At 41.0% G+C, this 25,232-nt stretch overlaps 2 protein-coding genes across 3 annotated transcripts in view; both read left to right on the top strand.

The window, feature by feature from the left end:
* The window catches only part of MGAT4D (MGAT4 family member D), a 40,861-nt gene extending 22,929 nt beyond the window's left edge, over positions 1–17,932 (top strand). Inside the window, exons 7-15 of the mRNA XM_050895978.1 lie at positions 474–549; positions 5,723–5,834; positions 6,770–6,900; positions 10,658–10,765; positions 11,646–11,839; positions 13,932–14,010; positions 14,131–14,209; positions 16,491–16,603; positions 17,161–17,932. Of these exons, the coding sequence (XP_050751935.1) occupies positions 474–549; positions 5,723–5,834; positions 6,770–6,900; positions 10,658–10,765; positions 11,646–11,839; positions 13,932–14,010; positions 14,131–14,209; positions 16,491–16,603; positions 17,161–17,187 (919 nt within the window). The 3' untranslated portion in view covers positions 17,188–17,932. The remainder of the gene's footprint in view (positions 1–473; positions 550–5,722; positions 5,835–6,769; positions 6,901–10,657; positions 10,766–11,645; positions 11,840–13,931; positions 14,011–14,130; positions 14,210–16,490; positions 16,604–17,160) is intronic.
* A 5,551-nt stretch (positions 17,933–23,483) lies between these two features.
* CLGN (calmegin) overlaps positions 23,484–25,232 on the top strand; it is a 30,420-nt gene continuing 28,671 nt past the window's right edge. For both annotated transcript variants that reach the window (XM_050895546.1, XM_050895550.1), the window contains exon 1: positions 23,484–23,525. The gene's annotated coding sequence lies outside the window, so the exon portion shown is untranslated. The remainder of the gene's footprint in view (positions 23,526–25,232) is intronic.

Consider the following 25,232-nt stretch of genomic DNA (forward strand, 5'->3'; position numbering starts at 1 on the left):
CACCTTCTGGTAAAATAAGAGACTGTACTTTGTAGAGAAAAATCCATGTTTACATTTAAACCTGAAAATGAAGTTTATCAACCTGCTTCTGTGCTGTTCATCAGTAAAAGCACTTAATTTTTGATCTTTAAATAATCATTGTGTGTTGATCTGTACTGTTCATAATACAATGAGTAGAATCTTTAAGTCATTTGACATGAATATACTTGTTAAACATTTTGTTTCAGGCTGCATTGATAGAGATCAAATTTTTTTGCTTAGTTAATATTAACTTTTATAGGAAAGTCAAATTATTTACAAATGTTTACACTGATTATAGAGGAATTTTTATTCACTTAACAATGAGTTAGAATATGCAACCTTACAATTTTACTGTAGAGAAAAAACTGCAGAGCATTAGAAATGCTTTTATTATAGAAATAACTCTTGCAACCCCCTCAAAAAGCTTATGAGAATTTGCTGCTTATGTTTAGGTGGAGAACTAAACAGAATTTGGATTATAGCTTTTTAATGCTATATGCCCAACCTAAGGGAACATTTTATTTACAGGTATGTTCATATTATCATTAAGTAGCTGCAATACATCTGTACTGATTATTAGCTTTGGCAATTTTAATTTGTTTCAAAGGCCTCAATAAAAACGGCAATCTATTGTAATTTTCTGTGTGTTTTGCTGTGCTCTTTACAAGAATCCACATAGTTCTGTGTTTATATAGATCTTGCAGCCAGGTACTATTTGATTAAATCCATCTGTACCTTCCTGTAATTTGTGAGGTTGAATAACAAGGTAACTGAAGCATGAAACCCTTATTTGATCAGGTTAAGAAAGTCAGAGTTTAATGTGCTTTCACTTGGTGCAGCAAGACAGAATAGTGGTGGTAGGTCCAGGTTATAGCCCAGATCACAATGAGCCAAAAAACCCTTACAGATAGGGAAACTTACCAGTATAGTGATACTGGAAATAAGGTTAAACTGCAAGTTGGTACAGATCCTAAATTCTCCAGCAGATTTAGAGTGTGAGACTTTAAGAAGATCCCCATGCATTCAGGCTTAGGTTTAGCCATCATTCTAGATTTGTGCTAATTTGCACTCCATAACGACAATAATCACCACCAGAGATTCCAAAATTTATCATGACTGTTCAATAATGGAGCAGATCCATAAAATTTCACGTAGCTCGTGAATGTCCACAGTCTTAAAAAAAGCTCAGAACAGCATTTTGCTTAGTTCTTAGTTTGCCTGGGTCTTCTCCTGCTTGAACAGGCCTCAGACTCTGTATCACGTAAGTACATCACAAGATTCCCAGAAGCAGAAGAGAAGACCACAAGAGCAGGCATCTCGTGCAATTCTTGTCACCATTTAACACAAACGCATTTGAGCTGGGCTACTCAAGAGTCCATGCTCTGTTCTCAAATTTGGCATAGGCACTCTGAAGACAGGTGGACAAGGAAAAATGTTGTCTATTGAACAGTTCAGGTTTACAGGAAAATGAAGTCTTTTCCCGTGACTTTCGTATATTTTTGAGAACGCTACCCAAGTTTACTGAGTGCACTAGAGCATTAAGGCATGGGAAACATGGTGAAGGGAAATGTTAAGCATGCTGCCAGACACTTAATGTCTCTTTCTATTACAAAGTTCTCCAAGCATTCATGTTTGCATGGAAATGACTTCCTTATGTATTTGTATTTTTAAAGAAATTTGAGAATATGTGTTTTCTTATCTGGGACATTATATAAGGACTGAACTGTGTTATTCAGAGCAAAGCCTGGATTGTGATGGTCTGGTGGTAGTTATGGCTGCATTCAGAATTTTCTTAGAAAGAAACTATGCTTTCCTCGTCCCATTACCTAGTATATCCACTTCTTCATTTGTGTGTCCAGCCTGCAGCTGCTTCTGTAGCACAGATGCTGGTCTGCCCAGAAAATACTCTGTACAGAGTACAGGTGAAAAGAAGGAAGACATGCTGCCATAAAGTTAGTTATGATCTCCCTCTATGTGGAAGCCAGGTATTAATGGAAAGCAAATAACTTAAAAATCCCTTTCCTCAGCCTGGTACAAAGATTTACTTCAGTAATCTTAGGGAAAATTTGAAGTAGCTTAGATTTTATTTACTGTTTTGTCAGGAATAGTATCATTTGGGTGACTGATACTAACTTCTGAATTTTAAAAGAAGATAAGCATGTGTAATTACTCCTCATGTCTACATGGTATCATGAGCCAGGGAAGATCTTAGCTGAATAAACACAAACACTCATTCTAGGATACTGCTGAATCAGGATTTAAGCAAGTAGCTTTGTGAAGTCCATTGAAGCTAACGGGGTTACACTGTGGATGAACCTTACCTACTGATCAAACATAATCTTTGAAAAAAGACAATAAATCCCATCAGTCATCTCATCGCTTTTACTTGAAGCATCTCTTCTACTTTGCCTGTCCCCTTCCCCCCCCCCCCCCCCCCCCCCGAACCCGCTACTGTTCCTTTCAGGCTTTTTTGTGAAGTTTTCTTAATCAGTAAAAGACTAAGAGAACTTTGAAATACTTGTTTCCACTTTCACTATACTTCCTGGAGTTCACCAGAGCCCCTTGAGACACTTGTAGTAATGTCAGAGACAAGTAAATGGGATCTTAACATAGCCGTAAAAGCAGGCATTCGAATCCCAACCCAGTAGTGAGGAGATGCATTTGTTCTTTGTGTGCATATAGACTTAGTTCATTCCGAAGTGATTAAACATTTCAAATCTGAAAGCATCTTTGAGAAACTCAGATACAGCAGTATCAGGGAAGTGTTTTCTATTAGCACTCAGGTGAACCAAAAAATAAAACATTAAATAAGTCTTCTATTATTTTCAGTTAAAATCTGTTATAAACTTCAAACTTAGTTAACTGAACTACTGCTATACTTTTTTTCACCTCATAAATTTTTTCCTTCTGGAGGCTGGGAGAGCTTTGTGTATTTATATATAACATATATGTATATACTGGTAATATATATTGCCAGCAGCACTTGTCTGTACACCATTATTATAACTCCTCTCGTGTGTTTCTCTAATGGTTTTAAGGCCCGAGCAATAGCTCAGTGAAGTCATTAGGAGTCTTTGTATTGATTTTTATTTTTTTTTCTCCCCCCCCCTAGACTCTGTGTCAAGCTTGTTATTTGGTAGAGTTCCTAAAAGGAATAACTTTCATGAAAGTGCATTTTTAGCTGAAATTTTCTTTATGCTCATACTAAAAAGGAAAAAAAAAAAAAGGATCTTTATGGAATGAACTATTGGAGGTTTGTTTTCTGTGGAAATGAGAGTAAGATTTTTCAGCTTAACAGTCTTCACATACTCGTTGAACAGTGATTCAAAATATAAAAATACCCTAATATAATTTAGAAAGGAAGATACTTTCCTGTCTGATGCCTACACTTCCCTTGCATGCTACCGCTTTTTTGTTGCTTCTTCATTTTTACTTCTCTTAGACAGATAACTCACATGAGAAAAACGAATGGAAACCCATTTATTGTCTATCATTTAGGACATTTACATAGCCTTGCTGTTGTGCACGTATCTTTTTTCATCCCAAAGTACTGATGAGTGAAGGGAAATTAGCTGCGATCATATGTTCTGCTGGCCGCCTCATGGCAATGGGGCAAATAGACCAGACAGTTCATATCTTAAACTTCTTGATCCAGCTGTGTACAGCCACTGCGTAATCTCCTTTGGTAGATAAGAGCATACAAAAAACAAGTGGGTGTAAGCTGAAGCCAGAAAAATTCAAATTAGAATTTGGGTACCACGTACTAAACGTTCAGGATAATCACACATAGTATAACTTACTGAAAAAGAACTGATACTGAAATCTCTAAGCAATGGCAGATGCTCTTCAAGAAGATGTGCTTTAGTCGAACACAAATTACGGGGCTCAGTACACGGTTAAATAAACAACTTTTAATGGCCTGCGCTACATAGGATATCAAACTACATTCTCCAATATTCACTTTTAACTGTCAGCTTCAGAAAAGACTGTTTCAGACTTCTCAATATGCAAAACTACTTTCAGTTCATAACCACATTCACAGCCACTTTGCATCACAGCCTCTATATTTTTTATCTTTACTACTTTTGTACGCTTTCTTCTAGGGTTTCTTGATATGGTGGTCTCACTAGGTTTTTGAGATACTCCTCTCTGCCTTTTGTCCTTTTTTGGGTGCCCCTCAATTTCTCTTTAAGGATTCTCTGAAACTGTATTTGATTCCTTGCTCTTCTCCCTTTACATCTAGCTACTGGATAATCCTCTTAGCTCATTTAATTTTATGCAAGATTTCTTGTAAGTTCTTCTTTTGTTGTTCTCTTCTGCATAACTGTCACCTCAACTCAATCCCCAGATCTCAGAATCTGTTAATAAGCATTCATCTTGATCAGTTCGTCTCCATCTATCTATTTTTTGTTATCTTACCATCAGCAAAAGCTGTCAGGGTCGAAACAGATCTCTTAATCTTGTCTTTCAAACTTCATTCTACTTCCTCCTGGGTTCACTGTTGACAATGCATTTCTCCCCCACCAGCCCTGCGCTTGTAGTAATGGCCAAATTCAGCTAAAAGCTGTGGGCCTGCTCTCTCAGGCTCTTGCTGCTGACTCTGCGCTGAGTCAGTTGAGGACGCAAAACCAGCAGGAAACCATGCTTTTTTTTTCTCATAGCATTCATTTTCTACCTATTTAGCTTTCTGAACCAGATTCCAGCACCACCAGACAAGCACCAGGGCCAATGAAGTACAGCAGTTAGATCAAATTAACTGTATCATTACACTGCACCCCAACAACATTTTCCTGAAGGCTTAGCCTCCTCTTCCTGTGTTTTTCATACCCATACCGAATTCAAAGCCTGAATTACTTGCTCCTTAATTATTTCTGGAATTCATTTATTTCCTTTGTGTCATTACCTCTAAGCTCCTTGTTTGGACTCATTATCCTCAGCTTTAGTAACTGGAACAGCTTCTGGCTTTTCAGATCCCCCATTCTTTTCTGAAAGCCATGCAAAAATGCAGCCAAGGCCTTTCCCATTTCCTTGATGGATGTCAGTCTCCTTTTCCAAGTATCCTTTAGCTGGCTCTACTGCTGTATTCAGTGTCAGCCTTTACAACACCTTGAAAGCTCTATGTATTCCTGTCCTTCAGTGTGATTCACAGCACGTTCCTTCTTTCATGACTAGTATTCCCTGAAACAACTTGCTTTCTACTAGCGTCTCAGTAATCATCCACAGTTCTCAGTCACCTTTTAGGTATGACAAAGTCTGCCCAGGCTGCTCTACAGAGCTTTTAACCATCTGCTTTAGACGCCTCTCTTTTCAAACAATTTGCTCCCGCTGCTTATCGATGCTTATACAACTTCAGTACAAACTGTCTGCTGTCGTCTTCCTTAACCTCTATCTTTTTGCTTACTGTTTTCTTTTAAGTGAGATCTCTTTAAGGTAAGGGGGAGTCCTTTCTCGAAAAAGTGAGACGCACTCATGGTGTTATAGTCACTCCTGTAAATAAATATTTAATGAATGATACTGAAACAGAGATACATGTAGAAGCTAAATAGCAATTCACTGTAGTTTGGCACAGCTTCAGTACACACTGTACAGCAGTCAAACACAATGCAGTTATCACTTACATGTGGCAACATCACCACCCCCTCTGCAAGCAATAAACCCACCACTTGCCTTCTCTTTTTTTGTTGCTTTTTTTTCCCCCCAGCTGGAAGATGATATTATAGCCAAACCTGATTATATTCAAAGTATAAAAAACTTTGCTGCCCAGCAGTCCCAAGAGTGGATGATTCTCGAGTTCTCCCAGCTTGGATTTATTGGTAAGTATTAAGACCTCAGCAGGGTCAATTGGATTTGGAGCTGTGTAGGTCAAGTAGGTCTCACTCAGAATTACATTTCAAAGCATGGAAGGACTCACAGATCAAAAGTTCCTTGGTTCTTCAGGAAAGCTCCCACTGAAAGTCTTTTACTTTTTGTGCTCTTTGAAACTATCTTTTTAATGCAGAGTCTCCTTAGCATAGGATCTAGTAGTTTGGTTCCCATAAGAAGCAAATTGTTCCACTTCAGGGCACTATGTGCCCCTGTAGCGTGTAGTCTTCTTTTCAAGAATAGAATTTGAACAATCTGTAAAAAATCTGCTTCCTTTCCTTTGTGGAGCAGAACATGCATCCCATATCATAGGGAAGGTTTTTTATTATTTTTACTAGTAAGTTTCTTTTTAAATTTTTTCTTTGGTTCTAACACAATTTACTTGTGATAACATCTTATAAGTGTTAGGTCAAACAAAGAAATCTAACAAAATCTGCTAATACAAATAGCAAGAGAACTAAATGAACAGTGATAGTATTTTAAAAGCAACATTTTTCATATCTATGGTCTTAATTTAAAGATATTCAGTATAGTATTGCCAGTGAAATTGCATGTCTAGCATTTTGAGGAATTATTCAGACTTCGTTTCATCTGACACACTGATACAGGTGACTGGCAGATTTGTGTTTAGAACTACGATATAACTGCATGCTTTATTAGTCAGCTGGTTGACTATGTGAGAATATCTCCAGGCGTGGGATGGAAATCTTTTCAAAATCCCAACAAGCTGGAGGATAAGCAACTCTCCAAAGCTGGAGTCTGTGTGAAATTTTCACTAAATATCAGAATTACATCCATGTGTTTAAGGCTGGAGTAAACATAAAGCTGGTGACTTTTGCACAACAATAAAAATATTTGAATATGCAACTTCTTGTCTTGCTTTCAGGAAAATTGTTTAAATCTGAAGACCTGCCACTCATAGTGGAATTTTTTGTCATGTTCTATAAAGATAAGCCCATAGACTGGCTTATAGACCACCTGCTCTGGGTTAAAGTGTGCAGTCCAGAAAAGGATGCAGTAAGTATGCCTATGAATTTCTGAACATAAAGTAATATTCAAACAGTCTCAGTGACAAAATAATTTGTTTTCAAAAAATGGAATAGAAGTCTCTCAAACCTGACTTACTTTGGAATTTGTGGGGAAAGACCTGCTGCAGATCTGCATAGTGTGGCACTGTGTTTGAGCCCATTAGGGCATATGGAGAGCCCTGACTCTCAGAAATTCAGATTTACGCACTAGGGCTGTTCTGCCTCTGTCAGCTCAGAACATGGACAGCGCAAGCTCACATCTGCCTGCAGCTGGTCACGCAGGCAACCCTGCAGCACCAAAGAAAATTTTAAATATGTAAACCTATGTGGACTATCACTTCGTGTAACCTTCTGCTGACCTTCTAATATGAAAGTCAGTAAAGCATACAATTTTACAATCACAGTGGTTCTGAATTTTGCACTGAAAATCAAAGAAACAGTTGTGTTGAATTGCAAAAGGTGCCATTTCTAGCACTACAGATGAGCCCAATGATATGTTAAGTATTTCTTTATGGCCTTTTGCATTCTTTCTCTCACCAGTCTTTGATGCTGGTCACTGCTCACACTCTGCTTGTATAACAGACTGTGCCACGGAGGACTGACCAACTGACCAGAGTTTCTGCTCCTTCTTGGTTTTTAAGGTTCAAGAGTTTTATTTGATTAGTGTAGCCAGTCCCCACTCCAGGTGTTTGCACACATTACTTTTGTGTTGATAAAGAAGGAAGAAGAGACAGATAGGAGTTGTGCAGAGCAGGAGATTGAGGGGAGCGAACAAACAAGCTTCAAGTTTTACTGTGTAGCAGAGGTGACTCCTGGCGATAGCGGAAGGTCCCTGGTTTTACACTTAGTAATGCCACTGAGGAGTCTCGATTCCCACTTAATACAGATAGGAGCAAGCTTTGAAATCCTACTGTATGGGTTAGGCTGGCTCATAGGAGTTAGAGTGAGCCTCAAGTACCTCTAATTTAGGTTCTTGCCTGCCTGTGATAACAGAATAAAAAAAAGATACTATTATGTTAACATCATCCATTCCAGATCTGTCTAACGTGCCAACTTCCATCCGATAGATGAAACATTTTACTTGTATTTTTTAAATGACTGTTCTAGCTTCTAAGACCTGATTCATACCTAAAACGAAGCTGTGTTCCTGAAAGGCAGGCAGGCAGCTTGTGTGAGTCTGCTCTGGCCAAGCCAAAGCAGAGTGGTATTAGCGAGTTTCTAGTGAGTTTCACTTCTGCAATTGCAATTTCAATTGCTGTGGGTAGCAAAAACCTATTGAGACAAGTCAGTCTCACGCTGCCTTTGGGTGGGAATGACCAGTGGCATGACCTACCGGGACTATTCATGAGAATGCAGAAAATGGAGGCTGGAAGAAGGACAGACATCCGAGCTGCTGCTCCTCCACTGCTTGACAGATTAAAGCAGTGGACTTTCCTACAGGCGCCAGAGAAGGCAAGCTGACAGAAATCCTCACACTTTCCCCTTTCCATGCAACTAAGAGTGTCACTAAGCGATGACACACTGTGCCTCACCGGATGGTCAACGGGGCACCTGTTCGTGGCTTTTATGTGCCATCCTGTGGTGATGGGTGTGTGGCATGTGTTTCAGCCTGGACTGAGTATTAACATACCAAGATTCAGCTACATCTCCTCACCGAGTTGGAAAAGACAGTTTGTGATGATCAGAGCCATCAGATCTCTGCGTGGTTCAGAAATGTCATCATGTTTACCTTCTGTGAACCATCATCCAGTTCTGGGGTCTCCAGTACAAAAAAGACATGGACCTGTTAGAGCAGGTGCAGAGGAGGGCCACAAAAATGATCAGAGGGATGGAACATCTCTCCTATGAAGAAAGGCTGAGAGAGTTGAGGCTGTTCAGCCTGGAGAAGAGAAGGCTCTGGGAAGACCATATTGCAGCCTTTCAACACTTAAAGGGGGCTTATAAGAAAGATGGAGAAAGACTTTTTAGCAGGGCTTGTCGTGACAGGACAAGGGGCAACAGTCTTAAATTGAAAGAGGGTAGATTTAGATAGGACGTAAGGAAGACATTTTCGACAGTGAGGGTGGTGAGACACTGGAACAGGTTGCCCAGAGAAGCTGTGGATGGCCCATCACTGGAAGTGTTGAAAGTCCCGTTGGACGGGGCTTTGAGCAACCTGATCTAGTGAAAGATGTCCCTGCCCATGGCAGGGGGGTTAGAACTAGATGATCTTTAAAGGTCCCTTCAAACCCAAACCATTCTATGGTTCTGCGATCATATGCGGTGGCACATACCTATCAGGTGTGGTGGGGACTAGCACGCTGCAAAGATGGGAGCCCTGACTCAACGAGGAGCCTGATCTCAGTTTCTGCACAAATGACCGCTCCAGTCCTGTGCTACTGATTATTCTCAGCTGCTACCATAAGTAGCTCTTTCAGTAGTGCTGCCATAGCATAAAAGGAGACGTGCTAGAGGCTACATTATTATAGGGGATGAACTGCAAACCCTGTCAGTAGAAAGATCACAAATTTATTTTCTTACAATGATTTTTTTTTCCTAGCAAAAGTATAGTGTGCTTTTCAAAGAAACAGCTGCCAATAAATCAATTTGCATGTATTGTGTTTTTACATTGTTTTGCTGAACATCTGCTGTGGACAAACATAAAAATACTTAGTTCTTTTTATAGCCTTCCAGGTGGTTTTGAACTTTTAATTAGTACTTCTGTGGAAACCGTAAATACCCCATGAGTTTTGGTGTTTAAGCCAGCTGAGTGAAGACTTTATCACTTCTAGCTTTAGAAGGCATTGATATAGTTTATGTAACATTTTTCTTTTATAGAACTCAAAGCACTTGATTGAAGAGGTAGACACATTATCCTCTCAAATCTAAAGATGTGAGACCAGGGATACAGAGAAGTTAAATGATCTTCCAAACTCATACAACAATTCTGTGGCAGAACTGAGAGTAGAACCCAAGGAGTCTCATTTTAACTCTTTGCCCTGTTCTGTGCCATTATGCTTCATTATGTCTCTCAAATTATTGCAGCATGTTTGCTTCGTTGTATCAAACTATGATGCTCTATAGATATAGAGCAAAAATTACATTTAAAGAAGTAATTTGCTATCATTCAAAAATCAAGAAACTCAGAAATTAGTACCAATTACAGTTATTTAATTCCCTGGTATATGTCATGTCACAAAGTGTACTAAACTGGAAAATCAGGATTGAAATACAGTATCTCAGGGCTTTATGTAATTATAAGATAAAAGATACCTAACTTATAGTATAGTAGAGTACATTATAAGCCTCTCAAACATAGCAGAAAGAGCCAAAATGATAAAGATTGAAATGTAGCCAGAATCTATCTCAAGAAAGTCAGTTTTGGTCAAAATAGTTCAGTTAGAATATGGCAAGGCCAAGAATTGAAATGAAATTTGCCAGAAACAGTTAAAAAAGTCAATCAGTTTCAGATTTGAGGTCCATTTTTGTCACTCTGAGGTGTGACTGATGGTATACAGTGCAGAAATCCCTGAATTAGTGGTGGTTGAGCCTTCAAATCTACGTAGCACCACGAGTGGAATTATGAGTTTAGGTTTAGAAACAGTGTATTTGAAATAAGGTGACTGTTAATCTAAGGATTACTCCTTTAAATATGGATAAAAAACCTGGACCCATACCCTCAACTACATAATGAAATTGCCTTATGGAACTTAGTTTGTCTCTCCTTTATTTAAATAAAACTTCACTCCCTTTTACTTTCTTTCCAGATACACTGTGAAAAGGAAAAGGCAAAGTTACGTATCCGTGCTAAACCATCTCTCTTTCAGCATGTGGGAATTTATTCATCATTGGCTGGGAAGGTACAGAATTTGAAAGTAAGGATAAGAAATTAATGCCGTATTTCTAAATTATATGCTTGTGTTCTGACTTGTTTCTCAAATCAGTTTCAAGCATTGCATCTTTGGCATTAGATGGCATTTCCATATCCAAGAACATTGGGTTACAGATTTGGGGGAGAATATTGATCTGGCATCTAAACTGCAGGTGGGGCACACTGCTTCTACACAAACATCTTTGAATCTCTAATCTGAACACTTGTACCAGTCGTAGTAGCATTTCATGGCATATAGGAACCCTCTTCACAGCACAAGATTTCATGTACTCTGCACCGTACAAACGGCTATGATGGTTTGTTTTGGCCAAATAGTCCACAATCCCAATATGAGGGACTATTAAGGTATACTGGTAGGACAAGGGCATGGCTATCGTGACAGCAGTAGATTTTTAGGGAGAGTTTGGAGGGCAAACAGTGGATCTACCACGTATCTGATAAGGACAAGAGCAACGAAGCACCAGACTTCAGGGATGTCCGGATGGCGCCATTTAGACTCGTCATGAGATCATTCAAATTGCTGTATTGGATCAGACTAGAGGTTCATGTAGGCTTTAGCAGAGACCAATATCAGATGTTCTGGCAGAAGGCATAGTAGACAACTATGAAATAGCCTACTGTGGAGAAGTTTATTTTTAAATCTAGGCAACTGAGAAATCATCAGTACAGCTCTGTCTACAAACTGTAACATGGAGTCTCAGTGATTACACTGAAATGAATACTCTATTTCTATTAGAAATAGATTGTATGTTATTTTTTGACAGTGAGGTAATTATTTTCTGGAATAGCTTCCTGTAGTTCAAGATATTGGAGTACTTTTTTTTCATTGTATTAGTGAAATTACATTTCTTTATATCCAACAGGATAAAGATTTTGGCAGAAATGTGCTACATAAAGCACATAATAATCCACCTGCAGAAGTGGATACAAGCCTAAGAATATACCAGCAATATACCTTGGAAAAAATTTATAAAGGACAAGACTGTTTTTGGGCTTCAGCTCCAGTGGCAGGGGACTACATCAGCTTCACCTTTTTAAATCCACTAAAAGTTGAAAAGTAAGTATTGCATGATATGGAATATGAAAGCCTACATATATCTAGTTTGGAAATGATTGAGTCTGTTCAAAATCACCAGTGCTCAACTGTTTGCATAAACGATAGCCTCATTACTGACAAAAAATCCATGATTTGCTATTTATCTGCTCCCCTTCTTGAATTCCCCTCCTGAAATACATTTCTTCCTTGGTAATTAGAGAGCTTCTTAATTTTTTTTCCTTTTATTTCTTCAGTTAAATATTTTACATTCTCACGATAATTCTCAAAGGAATTTGTTTTTAACTAATGAATTTCATCAATGGAGTCAGTGAAAGTTTTATTTCTATAGTTGTCAACACAAAGGCTGTTTGCATGATGTCAAGTCAAAGGCCGTATCCCAGACCAGACACTTATCAGTGTAGGTGAAAGCAAAGAGAAAATATCACTATTGTGGGGAAATAATGAAGAGTGAATTAATAAAGGTGGGATTCAGTTGAAGATTCAAAGACTTGAATGTAGGTGCTTACAGTAGAGATGTCTATATAAGGTAGGTGTGTAAGCTCCTACTATACATGACATGACTTGATACAGTCAGTGGAAGCTAGACAGCTATTCATTTCATTCTCTATTTGGTCGCCTGAGTCAGTTGCTAAGTTTCATTGACTGTATTGAGTATGTCTCCATTGCCTGTAATGACAGCTTGAACACTTGGGTCACAGCCAGACTTCTAACTTCATGTGCTTGGATCTACAGCCAAGTCCCAGCTTGAATATTTTTCTCATTCTAAAAGATGAAACTATCTATCTACTCTGTTTTCACATCATTCAACGTGGGCACCTTTGAAAGGAAGAGACACCTGTAGCTTAAGATAGAGAAGTGTTTTTCAGGACTTACTCTATGAACAATACAGATTGAGCTTGGCACCAAAAGAAGCAGTCCTGCCTGGTTCAGCGAAGTTTCTTCTTCTCTCTGTGTCAGACTGGAGAACAGATCTGAGTTAAAACTAACCTAGCAAGAAATATGGTTCCAGGAGAGTGTCTCTGACACAAATTACCATAATTACCATATCTCTGTAATGATATTCAGAGAGAAAACTTCACTGTTGTTTGACTTCCTCCCAGAACCGGTCACAAAACTAAGAGACTCCCATTTCTGCAAAGATTGTAGATTTCTCATTTATTTAAAAACAAATCTAAGAAAGCAAGTCTGTATCTCCATCTAGGGAGCTGCACTAAATGACAGTTGTTACAATAAACACTGGTGTTCTGTGATCAATACTGTTGATTAACTGGTTTATGCTTTGGGAAACTTGGGTAGCCTATATTTTTGCATTTTCCTGTTACTGGGAAGCTGTACTGGATGAAGCTAACTTACACATGGTGTTGCCTAATGTTCCAGCCCCATCACATCACTAATCTGTGAAAACGTATAGTTAATCCCATAATATTTGGTGGTCGTCTTAGGTTTTGATTGTTTGATACTAGAGGAAGGAGGTTGTTGCTTTAAATTTCCTTAGCTCTTTTTGGATCTAAAAACCTAAGAACTCTAATGCCAGAAATTGAAAACCACACAGGGTTTTGTTGGGTTTTTTTTAAATCTCATAGATGTTTTTGCTTGGGTTTTTGCTTTGACAGTGCTGTTGCTCATTAGCTATAAAGGAGATTATTTAGAAGCACTTGAATTGATCAGTATTGATAAAAAGGGGGATTATCTTGGCATGTAACATATGGTCTAGTAGAAACAGGGATTTTTGCTGCCATTGCATTCCAGAAGCCCATCTCACCTTGGCCTTAGGATGATAGGAACAGATCAGAGGGCAGATCTTCCTTAGCCATTTAAACCCGGAAAGTTAATTTATTTGGAACTTCAGCACTGAAAAGGGGGAACATTTGCATTCGTGGTTCCAGAGAAAGATGGTTTTAATGCTTGTTCTGTTTAAAATAAAAAGCCTCTAGTATGGTTTCAAAGTTTCAATGCCTATTTCTGTTCTCTCTAGCCCACAACTAATTAAAGAAAAGGTATTTTAAACTTTCCGTCAAAACTGGAAAGAATTACTTCCCTAGGACTTTTCTAAAGTATAAAATACCTGGAAATAATATACCTTTATCATCAGGTACTTCTTCAGAAGTGGAAACATGGAGCACCCTGGTGATAAACTGTTTAACACTACCGTGGAAGTGTTGCCAGCTGATGTAAGTCTCTCATTTCCAACTGCAATACACAGTGCTACTTCATTTTAAGAATTATGTTCAGCATAAAATGTCATGGCCTAGAAAATATTTCTGGAGATGTTATTGTTTTATTTTTTACAGGAAATGCTAAGAAAAGAACTGGTTGACAGTGGAAGTAAATTTAACTACCCAGCAACCAAAGATGGATATTTAAAAATAGGTAAATTGTTTATTGTCACTTCAAAACCAGAAATTTTGTTCTTATAAAATGTTTCTGCATTTGAGAATTCCATTAACTCTGTAATAAATACAACATTCCAAGGTGAACTAGTAAGGAAAAGAAACCCTTTGCGCTACTGCATATTATAGTATATGATGTCTGACAAATGACTATCCTATTTTGTTTTAAATAATGAAGAACCCTACCAGCAGTGGCAAAAGCCAAGGCATCTAATTAGAAGAAAAACAAATTGCCATCTCTGCAAGGTCTTAATAGGATGTATTGGGTTTGCGTGGCAAGGTTTTGGTAGCAGGGGGGCTACAGGGGTGGCTTCTGTGAGAAGCTGCTAGAAGCTTCCCCTATGTCCGACAGAGCCAATGCCAGCCGGCTCCAAGACAGACCCGCTGCTGGCCAAGGCCAAGCCCATCAGTGATGGTGGTAGTGCCTCTGGGATAACATATTTAAAAAGGGGGAAAAAAAACCCTGTGAAAAAACAGCCAGAGAGAGGAGTGAGAATATGTGAGAGGAACAGCTCTGCAGACACCAAGGTCAGTGAAGAAGGAGGGGGAGGAGGTGCTCCAGGCACCGGAGCAGAGATTCCCCTGCAGCCCGTGGGGAAGACCATGGTGAGGCAGGCTGTCCCCCTGCAGCCCATGGAGGTCCACGGTGGAGCAGATATCCACCTGCAGCCCGTGGAGGACCCTATGCCAGAGCAGGTGGATGCCCGAAGGAGGCGGTGACCCTGCGGGAAGCCCGCGCTGGAGCAGGCTCCTGGCAGGACCTGTGGCCCTGTGGAGAGAGGAGCCCACGCTGGAGCAGGTTTGCTGGCAGGACTTGTGACCCTGTGGGGACCCACGCTGGAGCAGTCTGTTCCTGAAGGACTGCGCCCCGTGGAAGGGACCCACGCTGGAGCAGTTTGTGCAGAACTGCAGCCCGTGGGAAGGACTCAGGTTGGAGAAGTTCATGGAGGACCGTCTCCCATGGGAGGGACACCACGCTGGAGCAGGGGAAGAGTGTGAGTCCTCCTCCCCCTGAGGAGGAAGGAGCAGCAGAAACAATGTGTGATGAACTGACCCAAACCCCCATTCCCCGTCCCCCTGTGCTGCTGGGAGGGAGGAGGTAGAGAAAACTGGGAGTAAAGTTAAGCCCGGGAAGAAGGGAGGGGTGGGGGGAAGGTGTTTTTAAGATTTGGTTTTATTTCTCATTATCCTACTCTGATTTGACTGGTAATAAATTAAATTAATTTTTTTTCCCCCAAGTCGAGTCTGTTTTGCCCGTGACAGTAATTGCTGAGTGATCTCAGGATAATTGATTCTGGTTTGGATTTTGCAGCCTTACCTGAAGACAAGGATTTCTTACGATTATGACAGCATTAACTTCTGCTCCAACCTGAAATGAAGCATAACGCAATGCAGCTTCCCCCTTTTTGCCCCCACCCCTGCTTCCCCTTCTTCCTTCCTCAGGGTGGTGTGTCACTTCTCTTAAATGAACTGCAGATTCTCCACATGCTTGCCAAGGCCTGGTTTCTACTATTACCTAAACTAAAACGCCACTATGTGAACAAAAATGGACTATTGGGAGATCTGCTTTGCTTGCCACTTTCTTCTGTCTCTTCTACCACGTAACTGCTCTTTTCTCCCAATGAACCACTTTCACCTCACCATCACGTCTTGTTTGCTCTGCACCTCTCTCCCACCTCCTCGTGGCTGTTTTGCTCTAATTAGAGATCCAAACCGACATGCTGTCAACTCACAGTTGCAGGTGCAAGTTGACAGGAAATGAGTATCATACGTGGGATAAGCGTTTTTCATTTGTCTGCAGTCAGTTTATGCCAGTTTAACAAGGTTAGTTAAAAAGCATTGAACTAGTGAAGAAATGTATCAGAATTGGTCCATGATTCTTAATACATCTTTTTAAAAATAATCATACTTCTCAGAAAAGCTCTTTTAGATTATTTAACATGACCATGTGTACCATATGTACATGGTCACTACTAACATATTTAAATTTATTTTTTAACATTTGTAGCTATAGATTCTTTATTTTCTTGTATTATTCTCCAGCTCCTAGTTGCTGTAACTGAGGGAATGAATCCTTCTTGTTTATAGCTTTATCTTTCAGTTGTTATTCTTTGACCTTTTCCAAAAGATTTTTTTTCCCTAATGTTGTATCCCTGGAGTTAATTTATAATTTGTAATTTAGAGCTTTTGCATAAGTTCACTTGGAAGCATATTTCATTCTAATATGTGTTTGTACGGGTCTTGTTTTATTTTTTATTTAGGTGCTTTTGAAAATGGAATTGCAGAAGGCAGTATCAATCAGTCAATAGGAAAAATACAGGCTATTCGTTTATCGGTCAATTCTGATTCTCCTGTATGGGCAATACTTAGTGAGGTAAGCATGTTAATAAAAGTATTTTAATTAAAGCTTTATTAAATGAGTTTCAGTTCTTCCTACCGTATAGTATTGATAATCATTAATTTTTATTTAATTTTGAATGGGATTTTGTGTGGAAGAACTCACACAAGTGGAGAATTCTATTAATTATTCAGGAGAGAAGTTAAATTTGCTTCATAGAAAAAGTGCTGGGAATGCTCAAATGGGATGATTCTCCAGTTTTGCAGTGCTGTAAGTATAGCCACTAGAATTTGGGTCATGATAAACAAACCAACCAAAGGAGACAGGGAGGCTTTTCTAGTTTTTTTCAGTCACCATCTTGGATATTAATTACAATATGCAAACATTTTCAGATGAACATGTGATTTTTTTATTCTTCAAGTTTCTTCTAAGTGTCTGAATGTGTGAACCCGTAAGTAGAAAATATTCAGCAGAAGTCACTGAAGAGAATTAATACAGCCTTAAATGCAGCCATAGTTGGAAGGAGGGAAAAGCTAATGTCTTAGGCAATGCTGCTGCAGATTTTAGAAAATAGTATCTTTTGTTTTTTTCAGGTACTTATCAAGACATCTGAAAATTGAAAAAAAAATACATTTTTGACATGTCACTTGTCACAGATTGCTTGAAAACTAGGCTAACAGCAACAAAAAACTGGCTGGGTAAAAACAAATCCAAACCCATTTAATTCTTAATACTGTGTATTAGGAAAGAGTTGAGATAACTATTAAATCTTTATGTAAAGAATATTAAAAGCTATGAAGAACCTGATTATGTTAGTAATTTCTACAAAATGTTCTTGAGTAAGGTGTCATATATAAAAATCTCACCTTAGCTTGGCAACATTCAATATATATTATTATAAACAATTGATAAGGCATTACAGGCTGTCTCGGGGACTAAAGCATAAAAGTATGATAAGTTTCACCAGAACTAAAAATACGGACATTTTTGAAAAATATTAAGGACACAGTTTTCAACTCCACTAAGAACACTGGTCAATTTTGGAGGGAAAGTGCAACTGAAGGAAAAGCTGTCAATATTCATTGCAAGTATTTAGAGCAGTCCACAGAGATAGGAAGAACTTAACAATACGAAAATGGATCTCCAACTTAACTGAAGAAGTGTGTTTCAGCCTTAATGTAGCATAAGTTATGTTTAATGTTTTTTTAAAATGGGAAGTGCCTACAAGTTACCATTTGAATAACTTGAAACTTAAACAGGTATTGTTCAGAGGACTGTAAAACTTTTCAGTGAATTGTGCATTGAATTAACTACAGGAAATAATAAGGGTATTATATGTAGCTATATTTTTGTAGAAAGAAAATATTTAAATAAAGTTTTGGATCCTATATTTTGGTAATCAGTATGTACTGATACTTAAATCCTGGTCACAAGGCAAAACTCAATATAAATTTGAAAATAAAAGGTAAACCACTCATTTGAAATGTTTTTGGGAAATGACAATCCACCTTGGACATCTACCTGTTAACGTGCAGAATTCCTGTATCACTGCCTTAGCACTGGAAGCATGACTGCGCCCTTATTCTCCTGCACATGCATTGCATCCTAACAGCACACAGCGAGAAATAAACTGCACTGTACACTTTTGCATGGATTTGTACAAAATGGGTTAAATTAATGTAGAATTGTATTCTTAATGCAAGAGTATTTTTATTTAGAATAGGATTAAATTAATTTTCTTACATTAAAACAGTTCAGAAGGGTGCTTTTTTAAAGACCACCTCTAATAATATTTTGATAATTTACAGTATTGTTTATATACTGTGGTGCTATATATATGTGCATGTAGATATATATACGTAGGTATGTATGCATGTATTTCTTGGACCAAATATTGCAGCCTTCCTTAGGTTAAGAGTTTAATGCAGGTTAAGAATTAATGCAGTAATCCAGAGTGCTTAGAGATACACAGAGGGAAACCTTTATCCATCAGCACTTAGAGTAAAAAGAAGGGTTGAGTGAAACTGAGACCAGTGGATCGTTAAAAAGAGGTGGCTAAAACTGCAGCTCGGGAAAGAAGGGAAATAAAGTGGCTCTGCATCAAACCACCTGGCATGAGAAGGGCAGAGCCGCCTCCCGCTGACCCTGCTCAGAATCGCCTTTCAGATCATCTTTTTCTCTGCTGATACAGGAGTCTGAGACATTTAGTCACGAAACCTTGTACTAGGGAAAAAAACACAACTTGGATTACATTAAGGGAAGACGAAATTGAGTTCTCTGAAGTCATTTTCTCTCTTAACCTGAAGTGCTTTAGCATCTTTGGGGCAAGCCAAATTGAAGTGAATAGGGCTCTCTACCCACAAAGGCAAAGCAGCAGATAACCTACAGAACACTTGGGGTTTTTTCCTGCAGAGCTTTAGAAACTTGTATGGGTATGAAAATGATTAAAGTGTCGGTCTTCTCCTGACGCCTTAAGTCAGTTCTTAGCATATCGTAGCTTTTAGTACTCTCACTGAAATCTCATCCTGTCATGGGGATTATTTTCATCTTCAGGATCTTGTCAAACGCTTCAGAATGGCAAGTTCTTGTAAATGTACTCTATAGTCTGAATTGCCCTCTTACAAGGCCTGTTTCATCTGCTATCAAAAGATGAAAGAAGTAGAAATCAAAGTAGAAAGAGCATTTCTTGTAGAACATTTTACTAAGTGCGTGATCTAGTAAAAACTTAAATCTTCTTTTGCCATTGCTTTCACTGCAACAGTCACAAGCTGGGAGCAGTGTCCACATTCAGGCTGCCTTACACTCACTTGTTACACAGAAGTGTTACTGTAAGGAGGAAATGTCAGAGCGATTACTAATCAGTGAAAACACAGAAAATACTAAGGTAATAGCTTTTGCTACCAAAACCTCTTATTTGCACAGTGAAATGAGATTTCACTCAACTGTTGAAGCGTAATTTCAAAAAGCTCATCAGAATACCTGAAATTATATTAGGAAGTGACTGGCCTTTTTGTAAATATTTGATAAATATAATTTTTTTCATTCTGCGCTGCCAGCTTTGTGCTTCATTCATTCTGTTTCTATTTTTACATATTTTACATAACCATTGGAATCACAGAATACACTTCCCATCACTTTGCTGTAAACAAGGTTTTAAATGTTGACATAGTAAACAATGAATGCTTGCATATGCACCGTTAAAGTAAAATTTTGCTTAGTCCTGATTCTTCCCTGTGCTTTGTGGAGTGCAGAGGTTTCTTGCATAGTCTGCAGAACCACAGCTCCGCTATAAAACCAAAGGAACCTCGTGAGAGGAACTCTGGATTTTCACTGAAGAAGTGATAGCTGAATAGTGAGCGTTACAGCCCCAGGAAGTTTAAGAGAAGGGAGTGTAATGGAAGTACATTTACGTACTTTTGCATGTTAATAGCAACAACCACCACTGGCGAGTGAATTAGCTGGGTTTGTTCGTAACAGTCTCTGTTAGGCAAGGAGCGGTTACAAAAGACGTGCGGCTTCCTTTCCACCCTGCAAGCAAGTTCCTACCTGTGGTTTCCCATTTAATAATCCCGTGCACTGAACCTGCACGCGCCTTCGCACACCACGGCTCTGAGGCCAGCTTAAAGGCCACAAAGAGGCCTCCTTGTGGGAAGCTTCAGTTCAGGTAATGGATGCAGGGGATAAGGAACATCCTCTAACTTTACAGGTGTCTGGTTTTTGCAGCGTAGGCGTTGTGATTGTAACTTAGAAAAACAAAGGCAGTAAGCCTAAGTCAAGAAACAACTATGAAAGGAGTTTCAGATTCCATACCAGATCACCAACCTCCTTCAGTAGGAAATTTTACTTCAGTACTTTCATGTGGTTTAAAACATAGTCTCAAAAATATTGACTGCCTCAGGCTCATTGTACATGTACCTAATCAGGTTAAATGCCTGTGTGGGAAGAAATTTTTCATGCTAATTCATGCTAATTCAATACTAATGACGGTTTCTTCAGCCCATTTTGATTTTCAGTGGAGCGCAGTTATTCATTTCGCTGAACAGTGTGTTTCCGTTCTTGTCTTAAATCTTTTGAGGGACTTTTGAAAGGGGAATGCTAACATTTGTCTTCAATACAAAAGGCAGTTATGAACTTAGCTTTACCGATTTTTTAAAATGTTTTTATTTCCATTAATTACATGGGCCCCTAATCTCATCAGTGTCACTATGACTTTTTGCACAGCTTAATAGAAGCACACATCTACTGTAAATGCTAATGGATGTTAAATGTACACTGAGAAGAGACTAGTCTCTTAACAGGAATATCTATTTAAAATTAATTAGGAGGTATTTAATCCAAAGTTGAAGATGTATTTGCTTACTGAATTGAAAATCTTCTCTCTCACATGTCTGAGGAGGTAAGTGGATAGTGTCCCATACACAAGGATCCCAATTTCCCCCAACATTTACTTTTTCTATTACTCATAAGTCACACATTTGTTAGCTGTATCACTGGTTGCACAAACTAATTGCTTTGCCTGAGAGTGTTTTGGGTTGTGGTTTGTTTTTTTTTTAAACTATTATTTATTTGCATAAATGTAAGATTCCAGATAAGTCTTTCATAGATGCCTTACAATGAACAGTAGGAATATTAACAATTAATTCTGCAGTAAGCAGAAATCTTTAATTCTGCAATTGCTTCTAAAAGGATGTATGTGTATTTCAAGCTGTGAGGATACTTTTCATCTGTCTGTTTCATGATGGATTGCTCAAGAACATTCCTTAATTTTTTTTTTTAGCTAGAGATGTCTAAAGATGGAAGTTTCTGTAGGACTATGGTACCATTTCTCAAAAGTACATTAAATAAGGATTCGAATTAAGGCATAACAGATCTTTCTGATCAGCATTAGAGTCATAGAATCATATGATTGAGAAATGGTACTGTAGTCCTACAGAAACTTCAATCTTTAGACATCTCTAGCTAAGCCTTAACAAGAGAAGAAATTGTGCCGCTTTCCTATGACATAAATATGCACTGCATGTAAGCTGTGAAGTTTACATTGCTCTTTGGAGCTTGTAATTGTAATAATCTATGGCAATCTTAAGTTTTGATGACACTATCAAAAGAGAAATATAATCTATTTAAGCTTGTGCATTAGTTTACAATGACCTTATAATACTTGAAAGGCAGAATATCACAAAAATACATATGAGCATTTGGATTTACAATTCGTATTACACATTCTAATGGTAACTCCAAACAGTTCTGAGTCAACAAATTAATGTGGTAGACATAACCAAATGGAGAAATCTATAAAAATTATCTGAAGTTAGAAATTATTGTAGGAGGGGGGAAGCTTAGCTTAATGGTGTATAGGCCATAATGGTTATGTCCAAAAGGCAGTTTCCTCAACATGGTAAGAAGCAAGTAACATGAAACAGATTCTTGTGGCTGGAGCACTGGCTGGAAGAGGCTTAGAGTTATGAGAGGAAAGTACCACTTTTTCTTATGGCTATCAGCGTTTCTGGTATTTCCTTCTTTTCCTTCACAGACCCACAGTTTCATAGGCAATAGAAAGAAAAGCTCTGCATACGTGCCTTAATAAGAATTTATTGGGCAGTGAAATCTGCCTGCATTTGAGGGGATGGCTGATACTGCAATGACACGTGCCCTTGTGTATTTTTCAAAAGCAGTCTTCAGTGAAGAGTTTGCAGATGCTCCCTTCAAAGAGATTCAACAGTAAGAATGAAGGGCAGTGGCTGTAGTTATATGGTTCCTCTTACAAATATTGGTGTAATGGTTGGTGTCCAGAACAAACGTTGAGCTTGAAATGAGGACAGCAACCCCTACGGCCTTTGGCTAGGAGAAAGGCTTTGGTGATGTGAGTCACATCAAAATGCAGCGTCACATGCAAACATACCAAACCCTGACCCAGTTTGCCAGCAGCTGGGCAGCTAGAACAACTTCTGCGTTCCTCGTGATCCCTCAAGGAATCACTTTTGTCTCAGCCCTCTCCTGTACGTTTCAAATACCCGTGCCATGGGTAACGTTTTGAACGCTCATAAATTGTACGCTGCCCGGAGTGTAAAGATACAACTTGAGCTCAGCCAGAAAGCTGCTCAGGGTGGTAGCCCCGTACCCGCTGTGTTCAGCAGGCCTGGGTGAGGCTTCTGAAAAACCAGTCCAGAATGAATGCAACAGCTGCTCCTCCAATGTAGATTGGATCGCTAGACCGAGTCTCCAGTTGTAATGAAGGGTTTTCTTAATTTGAGCTAAATTGCTCCAATTAGTGATGGAGAAAAAGCCCTTCTTCCGGCCTGACCACTGACCACAGCTGTGTGGAGCACGACGCTACCACCACGCGTAACCGTAAGGTCCCGCTGACCGTGGCCATGATGGCAAAGCCTATCTAAAAAAACTCCACGCTGGAGCACGCACCAATGCACGTCAGACCCAACGTAACTGAATCTGCCGTCTCTCCTAGCAACTTATCCTCGAGGGAGGGCAGAGCGTTCGGGGCCAAGGCCGGGGAACCGGCACATTCTGGCGGGGCCCCGAGTGCCTCCCCCGGGCCGGGCCCGGGCGCCGAACGCCGTCGCCGCGGCGAAGCCCGAGGGGCGGCCTAGGCCGGGGCTGCCAGGCGATTGGCTGGGGCACCACGTGCGGGGAGGCTGGCATCCGCGGGCCGAGCCGCCATTGGCGGACGCCGTACGGAGGGCGCCCTCGATTGGCGGCGGCTAACCTGCCCGCCGTCCCCGCCCACACGCGCTCCGCTGGCGGAGGTCGTGGTGCGCGCGCGCGGATTGGGCAGGGCCGCGCCTGCTGCGCCTTGACTGGCTGGGGCGGAGCGGCAGCACCTGCTCCTCGGCGGCCGCATCCCTGGGAGCGTCGGGGGAGCCGGTGCGCATGCGCGGCCGGGGATGCCCTGGGGAAAGCGGCCGGGTTCGGCCAGCGGGGCGCGGAGGGGATCTCGCCGCCGGTAATCCGCCCGCCGCGGGGAGGGGGTGTGCTGGGCATGCCGCCTGCGGCCGCCTCTCGCTCCGCGCAGGGGCTGGCCGGCGGCGCCGGGCGGATGCTCTCTGCGTTGCGGTGTTTGATGATAAGTAGGGCGGGGGGGGGAGCGGGGGGGGGGGGGGAGCGGCGGCCGCCCGGGCCCGCGGTGGCGGCGGGAGGGTGCGTGCGTGCGTGTCGGCCCCCCCCGCCGCAGCGCCCGTCCTCTCTCCGCCGCCCGGCAGGCGCGAGGGCGGGTCTCCGCCGGCGAGCTGTGTGTGGCGGGGGGGAGGGGGTCAGCGGCTCTCCTGCCCCTTTCCCCTCCCCCACCCCCACCCCACGGGGCTTCCTCGCGGGCCGGCCGTTAGGCTGCCCGCGGCGGGAGGAGGGGGGCCCTGGGGGCGCGTTTCGGTGCGGCAGCGGCGGGGGTGGGTTTCGGGGCCCGGCCCCGAGCGTGAGGAGAGCCGCCTGGCAGGAGGAGCTCGGCCCCCGTGGCTACGCGGGGTTGCGCGGCGCGGGCAGCCGGGGTTGCTGCTGCGGCGGCGGTCGTCGTCCCTTCGTGGTCTTCCGAAAAGCCGTCTGCGTGTAAAGCGCGGGAAGCGGGTTCGTTTCGGGCACTGTCTGAGCACCGAGTGGCCGCTTCACTCAAACTTTTTTTTTTGTTGTTTTTAACTGAAAAAATAACCTCTTCCTGGCGGTTTTACTTAAGCTAACTGTAGCAACAGAAGAGCTTGAAAAGGCACCTGCACGAGCACAGCATTGCAGCTTGTGTAATTGCTGCATGACACATTTAGCGTTCGTTTCAGTACAGCGTTTTTTAACACTTCAGCAAAGGGTAGGAAAGCACAGTTTTCACACAAAATAAAGGAAAAATAAAAAGTTGTGTAAGAACTCCTGGGTGCTTTTCATGGAGCAGTTTCAGCTGGATGCTGTCTTTGCTCAGGCTGATGCCGATGCAGCTATATGGGGGAGGAATAAGACAGCACGTGGTTATGGATGGATGAAGGGATGGGGGAAAAACACCACTTCCCGTTGCCCTGGATGGAATTGGTGTTTGTCCTGAGGAAAAGCCCATGTGTTGGTACTGGATGCAGGAGCTTTCGACCTCTGAGTGAGAAAGGCTGTTAACGGCAGTCTTACTCCCTTTCTGCTTGAGAATGCAGAGCTCTGACAGTTTTGCGAAAAAGGCATGACCCTCTTCAAAGTCCAAGGAAAAGTTAGTAATAATCTGAAAGATCCTGACCTCTGTTTAGTTCTGCATCAAATGGAATAACAATGCCATTAATTTAATGGTGCGCGTAGAATATGCAGAAGACCATGGTGCAGAGGTCTGAAGATTGACATACTTGCACTGTGCAACCATCTGTAGAAATAAAACCATTCAGGTGGGGAGGGACCCCAGGAGGTCCAACCTGCTGCTCACGGCAGGGTCAGCTCTGAGGCCGGTTTGGGTTGCTCAGAGCTTTGCCCGGTCGGTCTTGGAAAACCCCAAGGACTGAGACTGGGCAGCCTGTACCACTGCTTGCCTGCCCTCGTGGGGGGGGGGAAATTTCTAATATCCCGTCAGAATATTCTTTCAGTTTATGCCTGTTGTCTTTCCTAAATACTCCTATGTGTCTCAGGAACAGTGGCTCATTACTTTAGGTGCAATATTGTGCTGATGTTGCAGCACTGTTGCTGGTCCCAAGAGCACGCT

Source organism: Gymnogyps californianus, chromosome 4 (genome assembly GCF_018139145.2).
Source record: "Gymnogyps californianus isolate 813 chromosome 4, ASM1813914v2, whole genome shotgun sequence".
NCBI lineage: Eukaryota > Metazoa > Chordata > Aves > Accipitriformes > Cathartidae > Gymnogyps > Gymnogyps californianus.